This window comes from Periophthalmus magnuspinnatus, chromosome 21 (genome assembly GCF_009829125.3).
Source record: "Periophthalmus magnuspinnatus isolate fPerMag1 chromosome 21, fPerMag1.2.pri, whole genome shotgun sequence".
NCBI lineage: Eukaryota > Metazoa > Chordata > Actinopteri > Gobiiformes > Gobiidae > Periophthalmus > Periophthalmus magnuspinnatus.
Genome location: NC_047146.1, coordinates 4,436,201 through 4,448,244, shown reverse-complemented (window position 1 = coordinate 4,448,244; position 12,044 = coordinate 4,436,201). Strand labels below are relative to the sequence as shown.

Sequence of the window (12,044 nt, the reverse complement as noted above, 5' to 3'; positions counted from 1 at the left end):
AGAACCTTAATCTTTAAAATCTAGTTGAGCGTGGTCCCAAATATTTTCTTTTTATGTAATTAGCAACAGAATTCTCTCAATTCTCTCACTTGAGGAACCAGAAAAAACAAGAGTGGGAGAATAAAACTAAAACTAGGTTACATGTTTTTGATATAAAACTGAGATACTGACAAGACAAAAGGCTCAGAACATTGCATCACATTTACTGAAGCTGGGGTACGTTTTAAGGTACATAAGTTCTTTTTAGCACTCACAAACCCTATCACATGCAGGCGTATGTGCAGAACAGTGTTTTCATATGGCAAACCCTCCCAAGATGGATTCTTGTGAGTTTGTAATGTCAGAAATATTGTGACAGTTCATGCTGTGCAATTTTAGGTAAACCATCCTTTCACAACCAAAACACGGTGCACTTGTATAAGGCCCTCTCAGTTACATGCTTTATAATCTATACGCTTTTCTCAGATTCAGGGGGAGCAGTGTGGTTTTCGTCCCAGTCATGGAACACTGACCCAGCACCATATTCTCCATCCGTTTGCCACAATCTACATGTGTTTTGTGTATCTGGAGAAGGCATTCGACCGTGTCCTTTGTGGTGTCCTTTGGGAGGTGCTGTGGGAGTACGGGGGTCCCTGTATGACTGGAGCAGGGCCTGTGTTTGCATTGCTGGCAGTAAGTCAGATCTGTTCAGTGCATTTTTGGCCAGGGCTGCCCTTTGTCACCTGTCCATTGTTTTTATGGACAGAATTTCTAGGTGCAGTCAGGGACCAGAGGGGGACCAGTCCCGGGGCCGGAAGGAGTCTGGTTTAGGGGCTAGACGGGGTCCAGTTCAGGGGCCGCAGGGGGTTCGGTTCGGGGACCACATTATCTCATCTCTGCTGTTTGCAGATGATGTTTTCCTGATGTTTCATCAAACCAGGACCTGCAGCAGGCACTAGGGCGATTTTCAGCCAAGTGGGAAGTGGCTGGTATACGAATCAGCTCGTCTGAGGCGATGGTTCTAGACTGATAAAAAATGGTGCCCTTTTCAGGCGGTCCAGGAGGAGTTAAAGTATCTTGTAATCTTGTTCACCAGTGAGGGAAAAATGGAGTTTGAGATTGACAGTTACATTGGTGCAGCGTCTGCAGTGATGCGGTTGCTGTATTGGATTGTTGTGGTAGAGAAAGAGCTGAGTCGAAAGGCAAAGTTTCAATTTACCAGTCAATCTACATTCCTACCCTTACCTATGGTCCTGGTTTACTCCTTATTCAGTCCTGGTTTAAATCTCTTTTCCTACCTTCACCGATGGTCATGCACTTTGGGTAATGACTGAAAGGACAAGATGGCGGATACAAACGGTCAAAATGACTTTCTTCTGCATGGTGCCTGGGTGCTCACTTAGAGATAGGGTGAAGAACCCAGTCACATTGGTGGAGCTTGGACTCCAGTGACAGCTCTTCCTCGTCAAGAGGAGCCAGCTAAGGTGGCTCAGGCATCTGTTGCTGATACCTCCTGGACACCTCCCTAGTGAGGTGTTCATGTCCCACCAGGAGGAAGCCCATGGAAAGACCCAGGAAACACTGGAGGAACTATGTCTCTCGGCTGGCCTGAAAATGCCTTGGATACTGTCCCCAACTGCCTGCTGCAATAGTTTGTCAGCCAAGGCAGCTCCACAACATCCAGAGACTTAAGATCTTCAGGGCAGATCTCATCCATCTCTGGAGCCTTGCCACCGAGGACCTTGCCAACCACCTCAGTGACTTCAGCCAGGGTGATGGTCCTGACTTTCTGTTTCCTCCACTGAAGATGTGACAGTGGGATTCAATTCAATTTATTTTTGTACAGTCAAAACTCAGTTGCTTCTTAGGGCTGAACTTTATAATCGATTTAACCAACAGAAAGTTAGAAAATCGACAATGGAACAGACACTGGTCAATAACAGACAAGCAAATTAATCAACAAAACAAGACAACAATAAAAAAAAGCAACTGTCTCAGAACATCCCCTGCATGAAGATGCCACAGCTCATGATTGCACGAGCTGTGGCATGCCTTGTCCGCTAGTACCCATCAGCAGTCTCACAAGCAAACAGGGCTTGATAGGACTCCTTCTTCAGCATGACCATTAATCCCTCAATTCTGGTGTCCACCTACGGGTCTGGGGTTGCTGCCATGGCAAGCACAGCAGACCTTACAATCACAGCTATGAGCGACTACATCAACAATAGAGGTGGCCTCATCCGGGATCTGCGAGAAGCTCTCCTGGAAGTGTGTGTGGAAGACCCTGTTGACAGAGGGCGCCAGATGTTCCCAACAGACTCTCACAGTGTGCTTGTGTCTGCCAGGTCTCTCCGACTTCCTACTTCTCTAGTGGATCAAATTCAACCCCAGGTGGTGATCAGTTGACAGCTCTGCCCTTCTATGCACCCAAGTGTCCAAGACACGTAGTTAGTGATCAAATGAAAACGACATCAATCATCGAAGTCTAGTATTGGATGTCCTGGTGCCATGTGCACTGATGGAGACCCTTGTGCTTGAACATGGTGTTTGATATGGACAAACTGTGACTAGCACAGAAGTCCAGTAAGAGAACACCACTCAGGTTCAGATCATGGAGGCCGTTCTTCCCGATCACCCTTCTCCAGGTGTCCCTGTCAAAGAAAGGACACACACACACACACAAACACAAAACATATGGGAGGGTTTGTTGAGGTTGAACACAAAGTCTACATAAAGATGACACATCCACAGATTTGAGATAACACATCTTCAGTTGCTGCCTCTGCAAACATGGAAACAACTGAACTGTGCTACCCCGAGCTTCACAACATCTCCTGCAGAAAGCCCCAGCGTCTGCAAGACGCTATGCTTTTCTACAACCTGCTCTGTCTAATGTCTCTGCTCACAGTTACAATGAATCTACTGGTCATTATCTCCATCGCACACTTCAGGCAAAGAATTGCACATTATTCAAATCTTGTCATTTAAGTTGGTCTGTAATTTGAACATGTTCTCTTTTCAGGCAGCTTCACAGTCCTACCAACCTGCTAATCCTCTCTCTGGCTGTGTCAGATTTACTTGTTGGTCTTTTGCTGATTCCAGCTGAAATCCTTATAACAGACTCCTGCTGGTTCTTAGGAAATACACTGTGCATTTTGTTTTACATGATAGACCTTACCATAATATTATCCTCCATTGGAAATATTGTGCTCATTTCAGTTGATCGTTATTTAGCCATTTGTGATCCATTACATTACAATACCAAAGTGACAGTAAACCGGGTTATGTTCTGTGTTTGTGCTTGTTGGCTCTGTGCTCTCATCTACAATAGTCTGATTTTTACGGATTATTTCATTGATCCTGATGCAGTGAGTTCATGTTATGGAGAGTGTGTGGTGGTGTACAACCATGTAACTGGAAATGTTGATTTTGTCTGTACCTTTATTGGCCCTGTCACTGTTGTTGTGGTTCTGTATGTGAGGATTTTTATGGTGGTCGTCTCTCAAGCTCGTTCAATGCAGTCTAAAGTCGTGACTTTGCATCAAACTGTGACTATGCCGGCCAGAAAATCAGAGCTAAAAGCAGCTAGGACACTTGGAATAGTTATTTTAATTTTCATAGTGTGTTTATGTCCCTTTTATATCCCATCCTTCACTGGGGAGGACAATGAAGAGTACAGCAGCATTACATTCTTTTTTTCCTGGCTATGGTTCTTTAACTCCTGCATAAACCCCTTTATTTATGCATCATTTTATCCCTGGTTTAGAAAAACTATCAAAGTAATTGTAACTTTGGAAATACTGAAACCTCATTCTTCTTATGCTACTGTCCTCTGAGTTTGGGTGACAGTGCTGTGTAAAGTGTATGTTCAGTATTTTGTGTTCATGTCATATTTAAAAATGTAATGGGACAAGAGTCTAGGGAGAATGAATCTCCGCAGCTTTGGATTAACCTGGTGTATCTCATGTTTGTTTTTGCATCACACTGTAACTTTTTGTTAGAAAGTCAGAAATAAAAGCAGCAAAGACTATTAAAAATGTTATTGTGCTGTTCATAATTTATCTCTGTTCATATCTCTTTTTTTATAAGTAGACAAATATCAGTCATGAGACCATCCTATTTTGAATTCCTGTGAACAATAAAACAGTGAATGTTCATATTGTATTTTTTAAAGTTTACAGAATACACATATAATTTGGCCAATGCTTTATAGAAATATTTCCTCAAATGTACATCAAATTTAAAATGGGTGGGAAGAGGTTTATAAGTGAAATTACATTAAAGTCTGTCCAAATCAAACAGACCCAGACTTATTTAAAAAATAAGAAATAAGCGATAAGGAAATCAATATTGAAAATTTTAGTTTTTTGTTGTGACTAAGTCTAAAGGTGGTGTTTCCATTTATGTCAAAGATCACCTGTCTGTGGACCTTCTATTCTCTTGTGGAAAGCTGTTATGGAAATTATCCTGATGAAAAATGAGCTAATGCTGGTATTTATCGTGCCTCTTCAGGCCCTATCAGTCAATCAATGAATCAAACTTTATTTCTATAGCACCTTCCAACAACCAAAGCCGACCAAAGTGCTGTACAACATTAAAAACAAGATAAAAAACAATAAACATCATACAAATAAGTCGTCAACAAAGTACATTACACCATTAAAACAAAGAAAGTGTCACAGGGCTAAGTGTTAAAAGCCATTCTAAATAAGTAGGTTTTAAGTTTGACTTTAAACAAAGGCAAGTCAGTGATGGAACGTAACTCAATGGGCAAAGAGTTTCAGAGTTTTGGACCGGCCACTGCAAAGGAACGATCACCCCACTGTTTGCCCCGGGACAGGGGGACCTCCAGCAGATGTTGCCCTGCAGATCATAGAGCTCTGCTGGGTTGGTGAGGGGTCAAAATCTCACACAAGTAGGAGGGTGCAAGACCATTGACTGCATTAAAAACAAACATCAACATTTTTAATTGAATTCTGAACAGAACAGGGAGCCAGTGCAAGGAGTACAGGACAGGGGTGATGTGGTCATGTTTCCGACTGTAAGTGAGCAGGCGAGCTGCAGCATTTTACACGAGCTGCAAATGGTGAGGCCTTAAAAATGCCCTTAATGATATGTTCATGATGCTTTCATTCTCATTATGAGGTCCTGATAATGGGCCACTTAAATATTAACTGGCTGGAGAGTCTGAAACTTTGAAAGACCTGAAGATATGGCCTAAATCTTACACCCATCCATTTTCTTTGCTTACCCGGGGCTGGTCGCCGGGGCAGCAGTCTTAGCAGGGACTCCCAGACTTCCCTCACCTCAAACACATCCTCCAGCTCCCAGGCCAGCCGAGAGACATAGTCAATCCAGCATGTCCCGGGTCTTCCCCGGGGCCTCCTCCCGGTGAGACATGCCCGTAACACCTCCCTAGGGAGCCGTCCAGGAGGCATCCTGAACAGATGAGTGAGTCACCTCAACTGGTTCCTCTCAATGTGTAGGAGCAGTGGCTCTACTCCAAGCTCTTCCCATGTGACCAAGCTCCTCCCCCTATCCCTAAGGGTGCGCCCGGCCACCCTACGGAGGAAGCCCATTTCGGCCTCTGGTATCCACGATCTTGGCCTTTCGGTCATTACCCAGAGCTCATGACCATAGGTGAGGGTAGGAACGTAAATTGACAGGTAAATCAAGAGCTTTGCCTTCTGGCTCAGGTCCTTCTTTACCACAGCGGACTGATACAGAGACTGCATCACTGCAGACGCTGCACCGATCCGCCTGTCAATCTCACGCTTCATCCTTCACTCACTTGTGAACAGACCCCGAGATACTTAAACTCCTCCATTTGAGGCAGAGACTCTCCACCCACCCGGAGAGGGCAAGCCACCTTTTTCAGGTCGAGAACCATGGCCTTGGATTTGAAGGAGCTGATTCTCATCCCAGCCGCTTCACACTCAGCTGCAAACCGCCCCAGTGCCTCCTGCAGGTCCTGGCTCGAAGAAGCCATCAGGACAACATCATCTGCAAACAGCAGAGATGAGATTCTTCTGATATTCTGTCCATAAATATAATGAACAGAACCTGTGACAAAGGGCAGCCCTAGCGGAGTCCAACATGCACCGGGAACAGGTCTGACTTACTTCCGGCAGTGTGGACACAGCTCCTGCTCCAGTCATACAGGGACAGCACAGCCCTTAGCAAAGAGCCCCGGACCACATACTCCCGGAGGACCCCCCAAAAGACACCACAAGGGACACGGTCGAATGCCTTCTCCAGATCCACAAATGTGGACTGGTTAGGCAAACTCTCATGGTCCCTCGAGGATCCGATGGTAATGACACCTGGAGGGGTGTGATTGGAAAGAACAGCCTCCCTGATCTGAACCTGAGCGGTGTTCTGTTATTGGACTTCTGTGCTAGTAACAGTTTGTCCATAACGAACACCATGTTTGAGCAGTCCATCAGTGCAAGTGGCACAAGGACACCCTAGGTCGAAGGTCGATGATCGACTTTGTTGTCGTGTCATTTGATCTCCAACCACATGTCTTGGACACTCGGGTGAAGAGAGGGGCTGAGCTGTCAACCGATCACCACCTGGTTAGGAGTTGGATCCTCTGGCAGAGGAGGAAGCCGGACAGACCTGGCAGGCCCAAGCGTATGAGGATCATGAGGGTCTGCTCGGAACGTCTGGAGGAACCCTCTGTCAGAGGGGTCTTCAACTCACACCTCTGGGAGAACTTCTCCCTGATCCCGGGGGAGGCTGGGGACATGGACTCCATCCACCTCTATTGTCGATGCAGCTGCTTGTAGCTGTGGTTGTAAGGGATGCCATCAGGCTGAAGAAGGAGTCCTATCGGGCCCTGTTGGCTCGTGGGACTCCTGAGGCAGCTGACAAGTACCGGCGGGCCAAGTGTGCTGCGGCTTGTGCTATCGCAGAGGCAAAAACTCGGGGTTGGGAGGAGTTTGGGAAGGCCATGGAGGAGGGCTCCGGGGGTGGACGAGATCTGTCCCGAGTACCTCAAGTCTCTGGATGTTGTGAGACAGTGGCACTGGACTGGCAGACTGGGATGGTTGTCCCTCTGTATAAGAAGGTATAGAAGATTGTATATAAGTTTCAATGAGCTGCTTTCATCTCTGACCTGTGTTACAGTGATATCGGGCTAACGTCAGTATTCAATTACCCTCATATGGCCTTAAACATTTTATTAACACATTTAATGAAATTGTAGACTAATATGCGCCTAAAAGAAAAATTAGGAAGGCAGTCCTTTTTTCAAATCAGAAACTGCAAGTTTAATTTGAGCAAGAAGTGCTGCTGAAAGCGTCTATGTAATACTACTTGATTCATTCCAATGAGACCATTTATGACATTTTCACATCTGCACAGTTGGAAATAGAGGTCTGTCTTCATTGGATTTTTTGTGCAATATTACATGTTGAATATGTCCACGAGATTTCAATGGTCTATGACAAACTAACTTTTCTCATCCCAATTAACAAAAACCCATGTATTTCTATAAGAACTATTGGACATTGTCATGGCAATATGCTTGCAAATCGAAGTATATTCTCATTGGCTTTTTTGTTCAGTAGGCAAGGCAAGGCAAGTTTATTTGTATGGCACAATTCGTACACAAGGTAATTCAAAGTGCTTTACAGAATAAGAAAGACATTAAAATCACACAAATCAAAACATAAATAATCACAAATAATCATCATAAAATTAACATTAAAAGAGAAGAGTGCAGAATAAAAACCTTTCAGTTGTATGCACAGCTGGATTTAAACATTGTCTAAGTAGAGGCCTGTCTCACATCTTCAGGAAGACTGTTCCAAGTTTTAGCTGCATAAAACTTAAACGCTGATTCCCCATGTTTAGTCCTGACTCTGGGCACCAGCAGGAGGCCGATCCCTGAAGTCCTCAAATTGCGAGATGGTTCATATGACACTAACATGTCGGAGATATACTTTGGACCTAGGCCATGGAGAGACTTATACACAAGCAGAGCTGCTTTAAAGTACCGGAGATGCCCACCCAGTCCCCTAGTCTCTGTAAGAGGATCACATGATCCACATTGTCAAAAGCAGCATTCAGATCTAACAGGATCAAGACTGAGACTTTGCCTGCATCAGTGTTCAGGCGGATGTCATTTGTCACCTTGATAAGAGCAGTCTCAGTGCTGTGGTGGGGTCTAAAACCTCATTGGAAGACATCAAAGGAGTTGTTCATTTCAAGGAAGTTAATAAGCTGTTGGTAAACAACTTTTTCAAGGACTTTGCCTAAAAACAGCAGATTTGAGATCGGTCGATAATTGTTCAATATTGTGGCATCATGACTGCTCTTCTTTAGGAGAGGCTTGATAACCGCAGTTTTCAAAGATCTTGGGAATGTTCCAGATTGAAGTGACATATTAACTATGTGAGTGAGTGGTGATAGCAAACTGTTGAGCACAGACTTTAAAAATTTAGTGGGTAACACATCGAGGCAGCATGTAGATGAACTCAGACTGGTGACAATCTCTTGGATATTTTTATCAGTTACAGGTGCAAAGTGAGTCAGCTCTAAGTGTCTAGGTGGGTGCAGGGTTGTTATTTGCGTTGTGGAATTTATGGCATTTTTAATGCCCTGAACCTTGTCATTAAAGAACACTGCAAACTCATTGCACTTAGATGTGGAAATTTGTTCTAACAGCAGTGGAGCTGGGGGGTTTGTTAATCTGTTTACCATTGCAAACAGGATACAAGAGTTGTTACTACAACTTCCAATAATGTCAGAAAAATACCTTTGCCTTGTTCTACATAAACTGTGGTTGTACATGTGCATCTTTTCTCTGTAAATTTCGTAATGAACCTGGAGCTTTGACTTGCACCATTCCCGCTCGGCCCTCCGGCACTCCCTTTTCTGTGCCCTGACCGAGTCATCATTCCAGTTATAAGAACTAGCTTTTGTCAGCTCCGGACTCTGGCTAAACTTAAGCCTTATTTGCCTCTGGCTGATTTTGAAAAAGCTATACATGCTTTTGTCTCATCGCGCCTGGATTATTGTAACGCTTTGTATGTAGGTCTGGACCAGGGCTCTATACAATGTCTGCAGACTGTTCAGAATGCTGCAGCTCGGCTTCTGACCAAAAATAAGAGACGGGAGCACATTACGCCTGTTCTGTGCACTTTACATTGGCTCCCTATTGTTTTTCGGGTAAAATTCAAAGTGTTATTGATGTTGCTCAAAACTGGGGTGACAGGGCCTTTTCTGTGGCAGCGCCCACAGAAAAGGCCCTGTCATCTTTTCTCCCTGGCTTTTAATACTGTCTCGATAGAATCTCTTGGTACTTGCACTGTTATTGTATTTTATGCTCTTTTGTATAATGTAATTATTCCTCATTGTGTGATGTTTTATGTGTTTAGTTATTTTATGTGAAGCATTTTTGTCAGCTGAGGTTGTTTTTAAATGTGCTATATAAATAAACTTGAATTGAATTGAATTCCTCCATGGCGCTTTCTGCTTATCTTTAACCATTTTAACCTTCATCAGGGCAATGGTGTCCAGAACATTCAAAACACTCGAAGTTACAGAGTTCAACAAATCATCAACATCAGAACATGAGGCATTTTCAAAGTGTATGATTTCCATGAACAGTGCACCTGTTTTATCATTTATGTGTCTCCTTCGAACAACTGCAGGACCAGCCGCTGGTTTGGGAATAACAGACAGGTCAAAAAAGACAGAAATGCTCAGACAGAGCAACATCCACCACATTGACCTTTGAAATATTTACTCCTTTTGTAATGAGCAGGTCCAGAGTGTGTCCTCTGTTGTGGGTGGGCTTGCTGACATGCTGAGTCAGACCAAAGGTTTCAAGGACAGAACTGAACTCTTTAGTGTTTCTGTCAAACACATTATCCACATGTACATTAAAATCACCTGTAATGACTAAACCATCAAAGTCTGTGCGTACGACTGAAAGCATCTCAGTAAAATCATCAATAAAACTCAGACAGTGCTGGGGAGGTTTGTATATGACTAAGTAGAGTATGGAGGGGGATTGTTTTAGCTCTATTTTGAATGAAACATACTCAAAAGAGGAAAACACTCCAAATGACAATCTGTGAGTAACTAAATTATCTCTAAAAAATGCACACACACCTCCACCCTTTTTGTTTACTCGTGTTTCAGATTCAGTAATACGAATGTCCATACCAAATTTAAAATGTCTTGGACAAGGTCATTTTTTTAATGTAAATTTTATATATCATTACATTCAGATAAAGATTGTGACCAAAATGTATATTAATGCTGGGCAATGGGACACTGTGAGTTTGAGTTACACGCAATACTTCAAAAAACACCATTTTTATTTGCAGGCTGCCACACCCACATTTTGTGACTTGACAAAATTCAGTATCCTATAATCCCATATGGGTCTAGTTCATTTGGACCAATTTGCAAGTTTGTTGGAAGAAAATCCACGGTGTAAACAATTCAAATGTGAGAGGTAAAATTTTGAAAAAATTGTCCGACTTCCTGTAGAGTGGGGTCATAATATAATTTTTTACTTGTATTGACATGTTCTATGTTTGGTACCAAATTTTATTTGTCAACGATAAAAAAGGCCTCTCATTGTCGTAATGTGTTTAGATTTTTGTGGCGCTATTGGGTCATTTTGAAACGTACATTTTTTTGAACATCAAAATAATACATTTTTCACCAACCTTCAATTTTAGGTCCAATAAAATTGACTTTACGTTAACATTCAAAATATTCAAAACGCCCCTCCCCCCAAAATCAGCGTCTCAGTAATACTACTCTATTAATTCCAGTGAAACCATTTATGACATTGTCACGCCTGCACTGTTCTTTTTTGTTCAGTATGATGAGTGGAATATGTGTACCAAATTTCAATGGTCTATGACAATCTCATTTTGTTCATCCCAGTGAACCAAAACCCATGTATTTTAATGAGAAATGTCAGACATTGCCATGGCAACATGATTGCAAAGAGAGGTATGTTCTCATTAGCTTTTATGTTCAGTGTAGCAACACGGATGTTCATACCAAATTTCAATTGTTTTTGACAAAGTTTTTTTTAAAAATTCTATTCAAATTTTCAATGGGGCGCTGTGGAGCAATGTCATGTCTTTGCTCTGTAAATTGTATATGAATGCGTTCAGATCATCATTTTGCAAAAAATGTATATTAATGCTGGGAAATAAGTCACTACATGTTTGAGTTACACGTGATATTTAAAAAAATCCACCCACATTTTATGACTATGCAAAATTCAAGAGAGTAGCCTATATTCCCACATGGGCCTAGTTTATTTTGACCAATTTGCAAGTTTCTTGATTAAAAATTCTTGGCCGACTGCCTATAGGGTTTAGGGTGGGGTCAATATATAATTTTTTACTTGTCTTGACATGTTCTATGCTTGTACCAAATTTAATCTGTCTACAATGAAAAAGGTCTCTCATTGCCGTAATTCGATTTTTGATGCATACATTTTATTTGCATGTAAAAATAATACATCCAAAATCCCAAATCAGCGTCTCAGTAATACTACTCCTTTCATTCCAATGATACCATTTATGACATTGTCATGCCTGCACGGTTGGAAATAGAGGTATGTCATCGTTGACTTTTTTTGTTCAGTATGATGAGTGGAATATGTGTACCAAATTTCAATGGTGTATGACAAACACATTTTTTTCATTCCAGTTAACCAAAACCCATGTATTTCAATGAGAAGTGTCGAATGTTGCCATGGCAACACAATTGCAAATAGAGGTATGTTCTCATTGGCTTTTTTGCTCAGTATGGGAACAGGGATGTCCGTGCCACATTTCAAAAGTTTATGACAAAATAATTTTTTTGGATTCTATTCAAAAGTTCAACAGGGCGCTGTGGAGCAATGACCTACACTGCATGTCTTATGAGTGAATGAGTTACACGCAATTTAATACTTCAAAAAAATGTTTTTTCTTTGCAGGCTGGCCACTTCCACAATTTATCCCTTAGCAAAAATCAAGAGAGTCGCCTATAATCTCACATCCAACAAAAAATGTATGAAAGAGAAATATTTATTTGAA

General features: G+C 42.4%; 1 protein-coding gene across 1 annotated transcript; it reads left to right on the top strand.

Moving 5' to 3' along the window:
- The first annotated feature begins 2,769 nt into the window (after positions 1 to 2,769).
- On the top strand, positions 2,770 to 3,815 carry LOC117389500 (trace amine-associated receptor 13c-like). Its single transcript, XM_033987183.1, has 2 exons — positions 2,770 to 2,930; positions 3,002 to 3,815. The coding sequence occupies exons 1-2, from the start codon at positions 2,770 to 2,772 to the stop codon at positions 3,813 to 3,815; spliced, it is 975 nt and encodes a 324-aa protein (XP_033843074.1).
- Positions 3,816 to 12,044: the final 8,229 nt, after the last annotated feature.